Below are 18,295 nucleotides of genomic sequence, written 5' to 3'. Positions count from 1 at the left end.
AGGTTTACAGAAGCAAGCAAGAAAAGAACTCTAAGAAATAAAAGACTGCAAATACCTCACAGTATGGGAATGCAGGCAGCTATCGATAGTGTTTAACCCATCGGCCTGAGTCCAGGCTGTGGCCTGAGAGGTAAAACCCCACAGTGCATTTTGAAGAACCCATTTCTGTCACAGCAGACTCTTACTGTCCACAAGTTGCCACGGAAAAAACTCCTGTGCATGGTGATCACAACCTGCTTCACCTGGGAACCCAGTGCTTGGACTGGAGGCTCTCATGTCAGTTCAAAGAGGCACCGGCCAGGCCCCATCGTGCTCTGAGGGCTGAGAAATCACCGCTAAAAAACAGCTTCGTCCCGGGAATGTAAAACAAGCACTGAGACCTGCTCACGGCGACGTCTGTTTATTTTCCTGTTTCCTGTACGACAGCCAAGCAGCTCATCTGAAGTAGGAAGAAGGAGATTTAAAGATACAGCTGCCAACACCACTGGAAAGAAATCCTTTGTTCTAATGCTTATCGGACTGTTACCAACCAGTAAAATCTCCCCCGTGACAGATTGTAACACTTTAAGCAGTGATTCCTTTTTTTTTTTTCTTTAATTTCAAAAACAGGAGATGTTTCTTTTTATCTTAACTACCGTGTGTCAAATAACCCCACATGCTAAAATAAAACATCTGAAACAGAACGGCAAAGTCATGCAGAAGCTTATTTAAATGCTGCCTCTTGTTCAGGTTCACCACCAGAATGTTTCTTTTAACATATGCTTAAATTTTAGAAATGTGCTATGAGAACCCCAGCAGGTAGTTAGCAGACATCATGGAGAAATCAGCTACAACAAGCTTCTTTCCCAAATACAGTGTTTATGTCAAAATGTACATCATTTCCTGAAGCAATTAACTCTCTGTAGTGTATTTTCATTTAATACTTATTGTTGCAGTACAATGAGGTTTTAATATTTCTGATGGGGGGAAGGAGGGCAAAGGAGTGACTCCTGAACTGGGCATTTCAGTAACAGGTTCAAGATTTCCTCATACGCCTGTTCATAATTCTTACACAGTTGAATCCTTCCTTGGAGGAGAGGCACTGGGGGAGCTGTTAGCTGAGAATTACAGGCAGAAGAGTTCTCTGCTAAAACTCTGCAAGCAGGACTCTCTGTGCAGGGGAAATATTGTTCCAGCACCTTTACTAAGCAGCCCCAAACCATTTCCTAACAGTCCTCACAGGTGATTCAAGGGTGGAATACTTCATACAGAATGTGGCAGAAAAGCTTTGACAGGTGTTTCCCAATGGAGTCTGTCCGTTATTCTTCTGAGCAAACTTTAAATCAAAATATCTTAAAACAAATCTCAACCATGTCATTTACTGTACAAACAGAACTCAGTAAGCTACACCTCATCACTACACATCTTTTCAGAAGAGGACAGAATAGCGTAGTAGTTGCCAAAGTTAATTTTCTGAACAACAACCGGACATGGTTTTAAATACAGCGTTAGTACGTAGCATGCTACTACCCAAAACCATCCACATTGGTCATACTGAAGTGTTACATAAATTACTTAATACAAAAAAAAAGAGAGTTCCCAATGTGTGTGTGCGTGTGTGTACTTGAAATAGATGAGGAGAATCCTTGCGCAGCACTTAGGTGCTTATTTCTCAGTGGAGAAAGCCCTCTTCATCAGCGGTGGGGGAGCTTTTCCAACATCAAACATCATTTCCAGTGGAGGATTATTGAGACAGCACCAGTCAGGTATGCGGCCCGTCTGGCTGTAATACTCTTTGGACACAGAGCGGCTCCCAAGGATGTCCTGAAGCGCTCCAAAAATGGCCCCTACATTGAGAAAAAAAAAAAAAAAAAGCATTTATTTGTTGTACTGAATTTCTTTTCCTACTTCTCATCACATATCTTATTTATTTTGGACAAAGCTGAAAAAAATAAAGGAATGAAAGGCTCTAGTCACTTTCCTTTTTAGTAGCCCAGCTAGTCTCAAATTGCTTCCAATAATGTCCTTTGAAACTAAGTGAAAACAACAAAAAAGAATAGTTTCTGCTGAGAACAAACTGGCCCAGTTGACCCCCTTCTTATGATAAGCCTTCTACAAGTTTTGATGTTAAGCCCTTCAAACAAACCCTCATGTGTTTAAGGAGATTTCCTCTCCCAAAAAAGGATGCAGCACAAGAAATTTCCCCAAGCTGTGAGAAGATTTAGAGCACAGTGGCTGATTAGCACTGCCAGTGAAAGTAAGTCTCAGAGAACTTGGTGCATGTAAATCATTCCTGTTTGCTAATCCTGAAATGAGACTCAAGAAGTTTTGAAACTAAAATATGATAAACACGTACCAAAAGTATAAGGAAATAAAATCAAAATGAGTTCCTCATACATAACGGATGGTCTCAGCTTACTAACCAGAAGTTTAGAGAAGCAAGAATTCTTTCCAGTCTGAGAATCCTTCTGGAAAGAGTTGCTAGCAATGCAAAGCCCTTCTTGACCATGCTTTTTTCCCTGTCCTGTCTGTATTGCATCCAAACTCCACTGCACAGTTGACGCACTTGTTATTGGCACCCTGGAGCTTCAGAGGCAGGTTAAGAGCCCTGCCACAGCTGCCAACTCCTCGTTTTTCAAACGAGATCTTCCTGCAGGCTGCAGGTCGCTGCTCTCCCTAATTTCTTCCCTGGTGCCACCCCATGGCAGTAGCCATGCACTGCACTCGAGTCAACTCAACTCAGCGCTGGTTCAAATTGCACCGTCACCTGCTTAAAGCTCCCGCAAACCTCGGTGCCATTCTGCCCTCCAAGTGTCCCCGAGGGAGCTGCAGCCTGCACGATTCCTTCCAGGAGGGCAGAACAATTCCACAGAGCTCAGGTGCAGCTTACTTTCAATAGTTCACCTAAATTTTACTGCCCTTTATTCATGACAAATCCCACCCTGGAGGTTTGTTTATCCATTTTGTACCTGTGCTTAACAGTCAGTTTCGTTCTTACCTCCCAGCCACGCCACACAGTTGGGTTTGGCAGGCGGAGTGTGAATTCTGAAGGTTTTAGTGGCGAGCGCTTCTTTGTATTTTGGTTTCTCTACCAGGTACCTGATTTCAGCCATGAGTCTGTGCAGGAATCCTGGCAACATGGCAGTGCCGCCGATAACTACCAAGTTCTCTGCCAGCTGCTTCCTGGTGTCTATTGGACACTAAAGCAAAAGAGAATTAAAACAAAAAACGCATTAAAAAAACCCACAACACTCATTGAAATTGCATGTGTAAGCATTCAAAGGTGTCTTAGTAATTCAGCTAGATTTCCTATGCATTTCAATCACTGTTTTCTATTACTTCTCTGAAAAACAATCTACATCATTTTTTACCCACATTTTCAAAGAAAACCAGGTTCAAGGACCTGCCCAGTTGAAGCCTGCATGAGCACGCCGTGAGTCACTGTAAAGCCCTGTAGCTAAGACGGGCCAGGACAAGAGAGGACAGAGGTATCAGTGACTGATTCCCCTGAGTTCTGGGAGAAGATGTGCCAGAAGAGACACACAAAACCTCAACCAGTGCTCTTGGAGAGAAAAGCGTTAAACGTGAGCTTGACTCTTTTTAGCTTCATACAGGAAAAAGATGCTACAGAAGCCTCCGTGGCAGAAAAGCTAGAGCTTGCCTTTGTATCAGTTAATCCAACATGAAGACACAAAGGCACAAGAAAACCAAGCTTTGTCAGTTCTGCCCCTCAACAAGATTTGTGCAGTCCCTTTGAAAAAAAAAATCAATTGTCAGAGTGCTGTGCTCCTCTTGTCCAGCAGAAGTTAACTGGATACTCTCTGACATTTTTAAATTTAACATTTGCCTTTGCAAGCCAAAGAATGATGCAAGGTAAAAGCCTGGAGGTAGAGAGGGGAGGGAACAGATCCAGGAACGGATCTTTTTAAACATCAGGAGCTGTAACTGAAATGGTTGTCATGCCATCAAAGTCTGTCACTCTCCAGTAAAGTAAGTCTCAGCGAACTAATTTAAATGACATTAGTAACTACAGGAAGGAAATGAAATTTACAACGCATCATAATGAAAATTTCCATTTATTTTCGTTTTCTAATCATTTTTTTCTTAAATCTAGTTAGAAATAAAGTGTTTGTATATGCTGAGAAAACTTTCCATAATATTTCTAAAATACTGCCTGTAACAGAGATGCCCAAATTCACTTTATTCTATCTCAGGCAAATAAGCAGTCTGCAGGAGGCAGGAAGTCTAAATGTGAGCAAAACACCTTGAAAAACGAAGAAATAGAATACCTGTTACTTTGGTTCAAGCAGTGTAATTCTTGTACCAACAAGGCATTAGCTACTCCTTTGTCTGTATGCATGTATGTATGTACAGAGCTTCACCACCAAAATAAACGCAAGCTAGGTTCTCCCTTTTGCTGAGGAACAAGCACTGCATTGCTTCTTTTCTCGACTGAAAGCTGTTCTAAATAAATTGCTGTACACCCAGGAGTATGAAAACAATCACAGAGCGGATGACGCACTGTGCCTTGCTGCCCCACAGTAATTCATCATGTGGCAGAACCCGAGGAGTCACGCTGTGCTGAGATTTTGAAACCAACTAACCTGCAGTCAGGGGGGCATCACACTAAAAAGAAACATTTCTAAGAGCAGGTTCCCTAACTCTGGAGACGCTCGAGCAATTGTTCAGAAGATAAAGATACCTGAATGAGCGAATCTAAGATCAAAGTGGCAACAGATGTCTCTTCATTATCCTGTTCAAACAGTATTTCCACAACTGAATCTCTGTTGAAAGGACAGGAAATGAGTGTTAATGAGAAGCAATGCTACCCCATGAGCTAACAGCAGGGCTGGAAATAACTACAGACTTCCTGCCGACAGCACAACATCACAGCTTCTTCTGTCATGCAGCGCATGCACCAGGCAGTGCCAAAGGGGAGGCAACAGTCTCATTCACTCCACTTAAACCTGTCTCGCCATCGTGCTTTCATGCTCCATTTCTGTTTTCCCCCACCCCTCTCATCTGCTGGCTCATCTTCAGTTGTGAGCTCTTTGGGAAGCAGAAAGTGCTTCCCAAATGCAAGTGCTTCATTACAATTCAGTTTTATGAAAATTTATGTGCTCTCAGAGTTAAAACAATGTCCTCCTAAAGACAAACGCTTCACTACAGTATTTCTCACCTGATGGGGCCAACTACATGGAGAATCTTTTCTCCGTCTAAAGGATAGTCCACATCTGGAGGTGGCGGAGGACGCTAGAAATAAAAACACGAGCATTGTTTTAAAGGCCAAAATGGCTACGTCCACTTCAAAAGACCAGGGTAAGTTTCATTCTCCACCCACCTCAGCACTGCCATCAATGTTGAACTTGGCTGCTTGGATCTTCAGCCCACGCTGGAGATCACTCACAAAACAAGTGCGAACTTTGTATAAGAAAACAAGGGGCAGAAGAGAGACTTTGTTGGAACCTTTCATCAATAAAACAGACAATTCTGCTCAACTTAGAGAACACATTTTAGGCTCTGCTGGTAGAAAACAAAACAAAACAAAAAAGCAAACAAACAAAAAACACAACACAAGCCTCTACACTTCCATCTGAATTCAGATGTATCTAGATCATATATTTAAGTGAAACTGACACCAGAACTATGCAAGAACAGGCAAGATTTCTTTCTCAAACAAGCTACGTAAGATTTGAAGAGAAAAGATGCTATTAATCATGTTTTCAGTTACCACAAGGTGGCAGGGATTGAATTCCATTGTCGAACACACCATTCCTGGTCTTGCACTATGGCTTCAAATACGACATCGTATTTTTTTTTCTTTTAAACAATCACTGATCAGTATTTTTCCTAGTGCAACTCTTCAGCTTCCTAAGAAATCCAGAAGTATTTTTTTTTCCTCTAAGCAGCACTGACAGACCACAATTTTATTTGTATGCCTACTACTATTAATTTGTGCTATATTAAAAGAATCAATGCATATAATAATAATAATATGCATATAATAAGAATCTTCTTCATAAATGGTTGACACAGAGAAACAACCCTTAATACACAAGCAATCCTAATTTCAACCCTAACACATTATTATCTGATTCCAAGAGATTCCATCAAAACCAGAACCAATCAGGAAACTGTGTTCCAAGTCCAGGAATTAGAAAAGGAGCTTCCATTTGACAAAGCACCAGCTGTATTTCAGTTATTTTACATTTCATTGATGGATTTCTTCCTAATTTGGTCCAGAAGATAGATATTAGTTATCACCTTCTGCAATTATAACTATTTTTATATCACATGAAACATTACATAGGAGCCCATTTAAGTTCTGCCTAAAGAGATATCTTATTTTCTTTTGATGTAAATGTAGTCCTCAACTCCTCCTGCCTACTTATTAACATATCAAGATGTCTTTTATACACACTTGATTTTTTTTTTTGCAAAGTTAATCTTGAGGCAAATAGACCCTTTGTTAATTTCTACACAAAATCAGTTTAAAACATTCATATTTCATGATATTAAAATTACTTAAATGTTGCATTTACAAGCAAAACATTTCTACGATGGGAATTTTTGAAATTAGATCTGCTAACTTTGTACCATGTGCAGTGCAGACTGTACACATTCATACACAAAGTGTTGGTAGTTAAAAAAAAAAAAAAAAAAAAAAAACACAACACCAAGTTAACCTGACCTGCTGATCATAGGATATATAATTGTGTTAACACTCCTACTGCACTACTCCACCAAAATATGAGCTCTCTGGACAACACAAAGGCTAAACCTGAAAGAGGATTTCAACGTGGTTTTCTGTTCGCTTTCAAAGAGGGAGAACAAGGCAAGTCCTTTTGGCAGGTAAGAAATACAATAAACAGAGAAGCCAAAATAAGTACCTGAATACAAAGTTCTGTGTGCTTGTTATTACCATTCTCTCCTCTACTGCACAATTTAATAAACTAGAGCTTCACAAAATAGAAAGTTTTACCTTTTATATCTTCTACTATGTCTTCTGGAACGGAGCCTGCAGCAAGAACAGAAAAATCAGTTAGAACAAAAATTTTTCAAGTAGAAAGAGAATTTAACAAACTAACTTTGAGTTACGTTTATGACAGTTCCACTTGGACAGCAGCCTTTAAAGATTTCTAAGTAGAAGAATATAATGAACAGAAAAAGTTAGCCTACTCTCAAAAGAGACTGAAAAAACACTACAGACCTTTTATCTGGGCTTTCATTTAAACTTAGTGTTATGAGTAGCTTACTAGAGAAGTAATATACTCATTTAATATGGAAAGAAATCATAAGAGATGATCATGTAAGATACGATGAATACTATATGCATATCTTTTAATGCACTGTCAGTATTAATCCCCTTTCCCCAGTGCAAGCTCACAGCACTTACACTGCAGCAAACAGACCTTACCCATCACAGACGGAAGGCTTTGTCCTTTGGCTAATCCTGTATCAACTGTGCACTGTTCCAACAACTGATATTCCAGCTCCCTAGAACATTGCAAATTAAGTTAGGTAAAGGCAGCTATTAACTCGGGACAATTCTCTGTATTATGCTTAAGGGACACTATTTACTCCCTTCAGCTAGATTCTTTTAAATACAGGCTGAAGTAGATGAGGTTTCCACAACTTTTACTACATCAACAAAAGCCACAAAGTGGTAACTTAAACATGGAATACTGGCAGAGCAACAGCTATGATTTAAGTAATGTTCAGTAGGAATCTTTGGTCATTGATCAAAGGGTAACTTCCACATATCAATCAAAAGTAGCCTGGGACGTGTAACGGTGAACTTACTTGTGGATAGCCTTTCCTCCCAATGGCAGAGAACCCCAGCAGCTCAGAATCGGGATTCCCTCATATATCTACACGAAGATCAGGAAATTCTCCTTTTTTGGCACAAATTTTCAGTCTGCTGGAACTGCTGCTTCTCCCCAACATTTTCTTACATTAGCTACCTTTCTCCAAAACTAAATACTAATATATAAAAAATAGAGTCATGAACCACCTAAGAATCCCATACCACCTTTCCCAAGCTTCGGTGGAACACAGACTTAACACATCAGCTGTGAAAAGATTCCCCACATCATGATATCTTATAACTAAAAGCTGCATTGGCCAATCTGTTTGTATTATTTTTTATCACACTTGAAAGCCTATAAAATAGCAGCTTGTCATAATAGCTTTACTGCTGAAAATTTTCGTTCTGTATTATTAAAGGATACAGGCAGCACCAAGCTTTCTTTATATCCGCAGTCCAGCACCATGGCAGAATTGATCCCAAGTGTCAGGAGAGACATCAGATGACTTGGAGCAAACAATACAGAAGGTACCTACGTGGAAACCAAGAGGGCAATTGACAGGAGAGGGAAAAATACAAACAACATGAAACACCTAAAGCAATGATGCTTTCCCTAAATGTTATATTAAAATCAAAATCCAAGCAATTGTATCTTGAGATATAAATTTTTAGTTTAGTTTTTAAGGTCGTGTAGTAATTAACAAAATACAACAGGATAGTAAGATCTATATTCATCTAATTCATGGTACATACAAGGCACTTCAGTAATATTTTATCTTGGAATGGACTCATAAGAAAAGTGTTAATTATGGAATTAATCTTAAGTCATAGTTCAAGTTTCCTATTGTCATTTGAAAAGAAATTAGAGAAACAAACATGACTACTTGAAATGCTGCATAAAGATTTGAAGATGTGATTAAAGGCGACAGAAAAACCATGAAAGCGTGCCCTACAACATTCTGTGCACACAATCTCCCAGAAGAAGCGATTTAAAATGCTTTTCCCAAAGCTACGTGGAAACTCAAGTCATGATTACATAAGAATTACTTTCTTCCCCTAGAATTCTACAAAACAAATTTCCTAGACTGTGACTGTTCCTTTACTGAATATCATGCCTTGAAGTGTGAATTAAAGAAGCAATTTCAATAAAGCCTGCATTAAAGGGCAACATTACTGGTGCTTGGCCCAGAGACAAGTTATAATATTGACCGTGTATTAAAATGCCACTCTTATGCGTTGCACCAGATGGAAGTATTAGCCAGAGAGAATTAACCTCACTTCAGTATTAACTGGCTTCTTAACATGCTACAAAGCCTCTCCATCAAAATATAATTCTCCAAGTCATGAGTCACTTTAGACAACCAAGTCTGCGTGCATTTGCTTTATTGGGGACATTTTTTTTTCCCCAGAAAGGGATTTGAGACAGAAGGACTGGGACAAAAACACATACAAGTATTTCAGTGAATTCAAGTCAGAAAATTGTATCCATCACGGGAAAGAATGATGCAGAATTTCAACTTCAGCTATTAAATTGTGTTGTGGAATCGTCGTGGAGGAGCACTGCAGACAAACTACTTTTACTGCTTTTTATAGAAGAATTTCAACTTTTGTTCTATTTGAATTGGAAAAGTTATGGAACCACCTTCCAATACATTTTACTTTAGAACTAAACAAGAGATAGGTTCGGATTTTTCTTGACTCTATCAAAAAGACTCATTAAGCTGAGGAGATAATGAATTTCAGGTAAGCTCTCATTTCTAAATGAGTACAGCCAAAGATCATGTGCTAGACAAAGATATTGACTCTGATAAAAGTCATGGGATTTGATGACAGAGCACTAAGAAGTGTTTAAATATAAATTCTGGCTTCTGGCAGGGCTCAATAGAAATTATTGGATCTGTCTGGAACAGCATGATGTGAGCTGTATTTTCATACAAGCCAGAGAAACCTTTCATATTCTTAATAGCTGCTGGTTTTTGCAGCCTTTTTAAGGTGCTTTAGTTTGATCTCCAAGCTTCACCTCCCCAGATGACCATCAGATTTTTTTCATCTTCTTTATCTCTCTCTCATTCTTCTGGCGTTATTTCTATGTCTTTGTCCACATACTGTAGTGATCATCTGTAAGATTTCTACTGTCAAGTGCTATGCTTAGCACATACAGTAGTTTAGTGAAACACATACCTCAAAATGCTTGAAAAGGACTCTTGTGAGTGTGTCTCTGAAGTGTGAAGGGCAGAGGACAGATTCTATGATCACAACACGACGGTCTCTGGGATTCACCAGCAGATGTCTGAAAAAGGCAAGATGTGTAAAACAAAACTGGCAAGTTTATGCGCATATTACAAGCCCTACCTTTATATTCCGTTCTGCTGAAAATCATAATTTGCATTTAGATAGCATTTTCCATGGCAGATCTAAAAGTCTTGTTCCCAAATTTAAAGTATAAAAAACAAATTCCCAATAGAAAGTTAGGAAATCAAGTTATAGAAAGCATGTAATAGAGCTCTCTGCCAGCAGCCTGTAGCTGCAAAGGTTATACATTTCTAAAGCAACATAAAGAAATGCAAAAATAGGCATGCACTGTAGTCATTAATGGCTTGTCCAGTGTTATACAGTATAGCCATAAAAGAGAGGGTACAAATGTCCTGATTTCAATTATAAATCAATAATAAGGGATACAGAAAAGTACCCAACACTGGAGGTCTGAGGCACAGACATTAAGTACTCATTTGCTGCATGAGCTGCATAAAAGTACAGACTGGAAATAAAGAGAAAATTACCAGCTCCGAATTCATTATTCACTGATACTAAAAATACAATAAAAACATGTATTAATCAGGCAAGAGTGTCCTATATGTTAAGATTTCTCCTTAAAACCATGGTGATGTGGCAATGAGTTCTGCACTGATGTAGGATGAGCTTCTATCTTACCAAAATCAGTACAACTCCTCAGGTAATGACTTCCCCATCTACTCCTTTATGAGTGCCACAGTTAAAAGGCAAATTACCAAACATATTTTATTTCTAGAGAGAAGCTGATGCTGCAGACCCCTAACTCTTTGTAATATAACCCAAATCTCAGCACCACTAAATTTCTCTGGCAAGAATACAACCACAAAGCTACCTGCAAGATCTTATATTTTCCTACTCAACTAGACAGAAGTCTATAGTGACACCTGAATACCTCTAGATGCACTCAGAAAAAAGCTGCAGAAGGCATGAATAATTAACATCCACGTTTCCCTTACCTGAAATACAACATATGAATAAATTCCTTCAGATATGAATATAGCTCTTCTGTATTAATATTATACTGGACAACTTTGATAGGCTGCAAAGAAAAGAAATATCCATCGTCAGCATAAATATTAGACATAGATATATTTCTTTTGATATGATCAATCATACATCTGAATATATATAAACTGATACATATAAAGAAATACTCACTCTTGCCTGTTTTGCTATATGTACTTAATGCACCTCACAATTCACCCTATAACTAAACTCTGGAGTTTATTCAAACTAATTTTTCATACTGGTAACTTATCTCAACATTAGTTTTCCAAAGCTGCCATTCTCTACTAAAAAAGAGCACAGGCAAAGAAATGTCTCAATAAATGCCCAAAATAAGACACATGAGCAATGAGTACCAACTTACACATATTGGTATCACACTTACTTGTATCTAGTTACAATATTTAATAGCAGCTGTTATAATGAAAAATATCTGATGATGAACAGAAGACATATCTGAAAATTCCCCCTGAAAATTATAGCATACTAAACATTGCAAAACTAAAATAGTTTACCTTAGGGACATCAGGTTTCTTTATTTCACTAGGAATAATGCATCTTGGTCCTGTTTCTCCTGCAAAACCACACCTAAAAGAAAACATGGAAAACTTTATCATTGGAAGTCACTATTAGCAGACAAGCCTATGCACCAAAGAGTAATTAATTAGGAGAAGTTCTGTAACTGCAAGGAGGTGTTTTACATATGACTTTTTAATCTAGTTATTTTGAATGAGAAGGATCATATACCTCTTCAGTGACTCCCTCTCAGCTGCATTAAGTGAAATACCTGTAAGGACTGTAAAGCTCAACTCTGATGTGCCTCCTAATTTCCACTGAATATAACTTTTTGTTGACAACAATCCCCTACAACCTTCCTTGCTACCTATTAAATTTCCAGAGTACCTTCCTGTGTCCTCCATATCAGCCCAGTTTTCACTGAAGCTCTCAGTAAACACAGGCAGCACCAAGTCATCACGTCCTCTTTAAATCCTCAATTTTTGTGATGTTAATTGAATCACAGGATGGTTTGGGTTGTAAGGGACCTTACAGCCCCCTGCCATGGGCATGGACCCCTCCTGCCAGCCCAGGCTGCCCCCAGCCCCATCCAGCCTGGCCTTGGGCACTGCCAGGGATGGGGCAGCCACAGCTCCTCCGGGCAGCCTGCACCAGGGCCCCACTGCCCTCAAAGTAAAGAATTTCTTCCAAATAGCTAATCTACAATCCCCTCCCTCACCCTGCTGGCTGCACATTCGGCAGAAACAGAAGACAGACTTGATGACCACAATCATAAAGGTCCTGCAGCCCATTTCACTGCTGACCAGCACTGGCCCATGGACTCTTTTTTCCAGCTTGTTTTATACTTTGTAATGTGCTCCCTTTACAAGTACCCTGGGCAATTTTAGGCACTACCACCTCCTGATGGCTGGTCACCACTACAGGACTCCTGACAAAACACAAGAACTCAGCATCCAATTTAGATACAACACAACAATACAAATAGTAACAACTCCCAAATGAAATTCTTGGAAACCTATTTGGTTTTCATAAATGGATTACACCTTAAAATACATAGGCAGCATGGATTGTAGAAACCATATAAAAAACAAAAGAAAATCAAGATTTGATTAAGTACAAATGTCAGAAGAAACAATAGTAGAAAACACTAGTAGAAAGCTAGAAACTGCTGGAATTCAAGTACTTTTAATACAAAAGTCCCAGTGTGTGCATAGGGTTGCATTTACCTGTCACCCTAGTAACTTCTGAACTTTCTGTTAATTTCAGTCATACTTAAAAACGACAGGTAACTCACAGGTAATGAAATTACCACCACTTCTGTAAGAACAAAGGATGGAAACAGACCCTAAGAACATGCTATTCAAGGGAAATGCTTTTGTATGAGAATATGGGATAAAAGTACAAAAGCACCCCAAATTTGGGAAAAGCCTGTGATCAGTGACACGACAAAGCCACAGGAGGCCACTCGGGGAGTTACTTGTCTCCACCTGGGCTGGGTTTTATTAAATCCTTTCCACAACCAGTGACCTCCAGGTAACAAAGCCAGGCCTCAAGCATGTAATTATACAACCATTTCAAAAAAAAAAGCAAGTACAATGTAATACAAAAACACGTCTGGGGATGAAACCCTGCTCCTACAGTGTACCTCATCGGGGGGGGGTGAGACAGCACCAGGATTTTGAGCAGGTAAATGCCCCAAAAGAACAAAGACAAGGGTCTATTAAGAGATGGTTTTGTTGCAATGTAATGTTTTTTGTTTGTTTGTGTGTTGTTTTTTCTTCCTTTTGTGCAAGGCTCCTGAAACCTCAGGGCCACTTGCAGCCTCTTCTGGCCCGGGACACGGGGGGTGGCTCTGCAACACCCGTGTGCGACGTCGCTTTTTTAATTTTTTTAACCCAAAACACGAGATCGGAAAGCAATGCTGTGGTCGGCTTTACACAAAGCAAACCGCCATAGGAAGGGGGTGGAAGGAAAAAAAAAAAAAAAAAACACACCAAGCTCATTATTTACTAATTATTTCTCCCGACAGCGGGCACCGGAAGCAACCGCCCGGCGCCAGGACCGCCCTGCTATCGCAACATGGCCTCCCCGGCGAGTCGCGACAGAAGCGGGGAGGAGGGACACTCACTTGGTGAAAGCCTCGCCCAGGTCTATCACCACGGCGGTCTTCTCTCCGCCGCTGCCCAGCCCCTCGTAGAGCGGCATGGCGGCTTCCCCTCGCCTCCCACAGCCTCGCAATGGCGGAGCCGCCTTCCTTCCTGCCTCCCTGCCTCCTCCCTGCCTCCTTCCTTCCTTTCTCCCTCCCTCTCCACACCGGGGCCGTCCTTCTCCCCGCCGCTCCGCCCCGCAGCTCTGCCCGGCCGGCCATGGAGGTGTCAGCCCCGGGTAGAGGAGGCTGAGGGGGGCGCCTCATGGCGGCTCCCTCACGGGGAGCTGCGGGACAGGAGGAGGGCAGGAGAAAGCCGAGGAGCACGGAGTGGTTTGGGGTGGAAGGGATCTTAAGGATACCTAGATGCATCCCTCCTGCCATGGGCAGGGATAAATGAAGGAAATTATAGGAAGCTATCACTTAGGAGGCTATTAGGATGGCATGTAAATGTACCGAAGTGCTAGGTGTAACCCTTTAGGATACAATAAGCCTTGCTCTCCAACAGAAATAACAGAACTGTCATGGAAAACAAACAAACAAACAACAAAACAAACCACAACCAAACAAGCAAAAACATAAACTACACCTCTTTACTCCAAGAGAATGGCAATTAGGAAGTGAAGATAAAAACTTGCAAATATACCAAAGGTAGAAATACCAAACCTGCCCATGCTACCCCATGCATCCAGGACTGGGTTGCCTCTGCCTGGTGGCCACAGGTGGTGAGCCCTGGTGGGAGATGACTGATAAGACCCAAGGACCCAAGTGCTAAAAGTGTAATTTGATTTACTTCTATTTTAGTTACTTTTTCATGAAAGTTTATTGTGCCAGTGCAGTTGGGGTTTGCCTTCATCAGCCTTTTTTTTTTTTTTTTTTTTTTGAAGGGGTGAATTACTGTTCAGACTCAATCGTAGAGTCACATCAGCATTTTGCAGAGTTTGTGAATACACTGTGTCACCTCAAGTCCTCACAAAATAACAAGCCACTGAAACCAAGATCTTACTCAGTTTTGGAGAAAATAAAAATGTGTATTTTGTATGTGTGCAAGTTTGTATATGACCGTATTTAATAAAATACTTTGACCCAGTACCGAGGCTTTAACTCCATCAAGGTTAGGAAATGTTAAGTTGTTCTAAATAATCCTAAATCTTTGTGTTGTAGGTAGATGCCAGCTCTGCAGTAGGTAAGCTTGGTCACCACTTTCTGTTTACAAGTTACTTGATGTCTCTGAAATACGCAGCCTTGCTTTGATGGTCTTGGCATTTCTGGTTGGTAACAGCCGTGTCATGAAAGCCTCTTAGTGTGAGTTTGTGTGAATGGGTTCTGTAGGTACCTACTGGTGTGGATGGAAGAGCTGTTACCCAGAAACAGACCAAAGAGAGGAAAGATACATGCTGAAAGGCAATATGTGAGTCTGCAAGAAGTAATACAGGACACCAAGAGTTTGCTGCATCTGCCCAAAGCTCCCAGCACACACCAACATCAGCAGCAGCTTGTGTAAATCCACCAGCATCCACAAAGGCTGCTCTGTGCTGAGAGAGACAGCAGGATTATCTGTATACCCAAAGAAAGAAGGTGTCCTTTGACAAGCTGTCATTTTCTGGATAAACAGCTGGGCCTTGCAACTGTTGATCCAGCTGGAAACCAATGAGAGCAAGTGTGCAAGTGAGTGAAGTTTGTCATTAGTTAACTACTAATAGTCATAACAGCTTGGCACTATAAATAGAGCTTAATTAATAAAAGGTGTTCTAATGAATATTGGTTGTGACATATGACTTCCTGTGACTTGATTACTTTTCTGGGAAAAGGAAATTTATAACAGATGTTGGCTAGTGTGATGCAAATCTGGGATCACTTGAGAAAGAGATTCCTAAGGTAACGTTTATCCCACTACCATCAACAACCTCCTTTCCCCTACCCATTAGCTCCTTTCCCCACAATAACCAGATTTGTAAAATCAGCCGCTCTTCAGGCATTTTTATACATGCCCAGGAGCGTCGGCATGATCACAACCCCAAAAGATCTGTCATAGGGTATTTGTACCAAATGAATGCGTGGGACCCATTTCATTTTTCAGGAAAATGAAATAAATATTTTTTTTTAAATAGTGAAAAACTATGAACTGGTGGGTTGTGGTTTTGCTCATGCCAGATAGGCAAGCAAAAGAGACTGAAGTGTGTATATGCAGCAAGGGCACTCAATGAAGTGAGATTTCAGCGTAGGCTGTTGTCACAGTGAACTCAAGGGCTCTTACTGGTGTGCTCTGTAGCCCCAAACACAAGCTATGTGAGCTGTGAGCTGCTGTTAGTTTCTAGATGCTTTTCATGTACTTTGCCGGAGTGCTGTTTGTCCCACATCCACCCTTTCTATTTAAGATCTGTGAAGGTGGAGCTGTGTGGTAGAGTTGGACGATAAACGGGAATGATGTGAGACACCAAAAGATGTGTCAGCAAAAGATGCTGCCACCATCTGCTCTATCGCCTGAGCAAACCTCAGCACTGGCCCGTTGTTGGACTAGCAGCTCTGCAAATCCCTGAGCTCTTCTGCTCCTGTCACAGCCCTGGCACCTGCCCCCCTTCTGGCTGCCCTAAATGTAACTGGGTCACAAAGTGGAGTCGGGAATATGGAGCTGAGAAGAGAAGGTCCATGTGTGTGGAGAAGGACTGGAAACTTAAGGAGCTGAAGTACTTGGAGCGTCCTGGAAGGGTTCTGTATATTTCGAGGAAACACAAGGAATACAGGCACTGCAGAGGGAGTGCAAGAAAGGTGTAAAGAAGGGGAACTCTACAGTGACAAACACAGGGGAAACTCCTCGCAAATCCTGTATATTCCTCATAAAGTCTGTATATCTTTTGTTCAAACTCTGTCCCATAATTCAGTATAAGCCCCTGCACTCTTCATACGACCATTTTGATATCCTGTCGGCTGCTTCTTCTTGGCAAGGAAAACTGAGGAAAAGGAACAAGCTTGCAGTGGTGATGTGGGATGCAGGAACAGCGAAGGGACCAGCACACAACCAGTGGGCTCTTGGAGTAGGAGGAAGCACTGCCAAGGCAGCAGAAGAGGATGCCAACACATTAAAAAATAAACAAACAAAACCCTGTAGCAATTAAATGCTCCAAGACCCGATTCAAATTGCCTTCTGATTTTGTGTGTTTTTATGTTATTAACATTCTTCTTATTATATTTTATAGTTACATTATATGCCCTTCCAAAATATGGAAATGCAGCTGACCTTTAAAGCATATGCAAACAGCCTTGCCTGCAAATATGTTTAAATGTCGTTCTCACAACAGAGCCTTAGCTCTACCGTGTCTGAGCAATACCCCAGTGTACCAAGAAGCCACGTTCAGTTAGAATTATCCCTGACTGAACTGGGCATTTTATGCCAGATGCTTTTCTCTCTTCGGGTTTCCTGTCAGGAAAATGATCCTGGAATTCCCAAGCTCATGTACTGAGTGCTGCCTGCTGCCCCGGGTTCTTCTGAGGACAGTGGGAGGAAGCCCGCGAGGTTGCTGGGCCTGTTGAGAATGCGCTCATGCTGATGTGTGAATTTTCATTCTTTTAAATTCCGTATAATGCTCCTGAATATCTCTGTGATAGGGATCTTCTAAAGATGTAACCTAAAATACTTAATGTTGAGGCTCTTGAAATACTTGAAGTCTAAAACTGGGACTAAAAAAATTAAATAATATGTGGTTAATTTAATGACTGATGTCCAATCTGAGCATGATGTTTTCATGACCATTTTTAGCCCCATATCTCACCTGTTTATGGTGTATTACTGTGTCATAATTATGCCTACAACATGTCTATGTTCTATATTCAATGTTTTATGTAAAAAAAAAATATTACTTAGATATGTTTTAGAGGTCACAGGCTCTACTTGAAATATATAGCCCATTGCTTTCTCCTAAACACATTATCACTGGGTTAGGAAAGATCAGAGCTTGCTGCTAATCACATCACTGCCTTTATAGCCCATTGGAAATCTTTCCTTAAATTACATTAATCAATCACAGTTAACACGAGCTCTGAAATGCAAGCTGCAGCTTAGAAGTGGCTTAATTTAATGGATGGTCTTCCCAGAGCCTAGCAGTTATTGATAATAGAAGCCAGAGAGCCTAGAAGTGTGCCAGTGTTTCATAACAAAATCTATCCACATCGTGCTGGTTTAATCAAGGAAGCTGCTTGCATAATAATGTGGAAAGCACGCTCGCTATCCCGAATATTTAACTGTTGAAGAAACAGATGGTGATGCTGGCCCATAAGAATCAGGCTATAAATACATTCAAGATAACAATATAAATGAAGATAATTATTCACAATCTAAGGAGATGGTAGGACAATTAAGCCTGCTGCTAAGCAGGAGGTTGAGGGGAGGAAAACACAGGATCTCCTTAACGCAGTAAGATGATGTTCCCTGAATGCAGCCGGCTCCTATAACTCTTGTTAAGTAGTGGTATGCTCTGGCATGCAGGGAAGAGCTTGCATAAATATATAAAAATACAAGGAATGAATTGTAGCCTATTGAAATCAGTGAAAAT

General features: G+C 40.6%; 1 protein-coding gene across 1 annotated transcript; it reads right to left on the bottom strand.

The window, feature by feature from the left end:
* Positions 1–384: 384 nt before the first annotated feature.
* ACTR10 (actin related protein 10) lies at positions 385–13,876 on the bottom strand. Its single transcript, XM_032188493.1, has 13 exons — positions 13,728–13,876; positions 11,599–11,671; positions 11,035–11,117; positions 9,968–10,076; positions 8,211–8,318; positions 7,783–7,850; positions 7,397–7,476; positions 6,962–6,997; positions 5,321–5,400; positions 5,159–5,232; positions 4,682–4,763; positions 2,978–3,179; positions 385–1,826 (listed from the first exon to the last, which is right to left on the bottom strand). The coding sequence occupies exons 1-13, from the start codon at positions 13,802–13,804 to the stop codon at positions 1,645–1,647; spliced, it is 1,254 nt and encodes a 417-aa protein (XP_032044384.1). The 5' UTR covers positions 13,805–13,876; the 3' UTR covers positions 385–1,644.
* Between the last annotated feature and the right edge of the window lie 4,419 nt (positions 13,877–18,295).

The sequence above is a fragment of the Aythya fuligula genome, chromosome 5, assembly GCF_009819795.1.
Source record: "Aythya fuligula isolate bAytFul2 chromosome 5, bAytFul2.pri, whole genome shotgun sequence".
NCBI classification, from domain to species: Eukaryota; Metazoa; Chordata; class Aves; order Anseriformes; family Anatidae; genus Aythya; species Aythya fuligula.
Note: the sequence above shows the minus strand (reverse complement) of the source record. Positions and strands in the feature narration are given on the sequence as shown.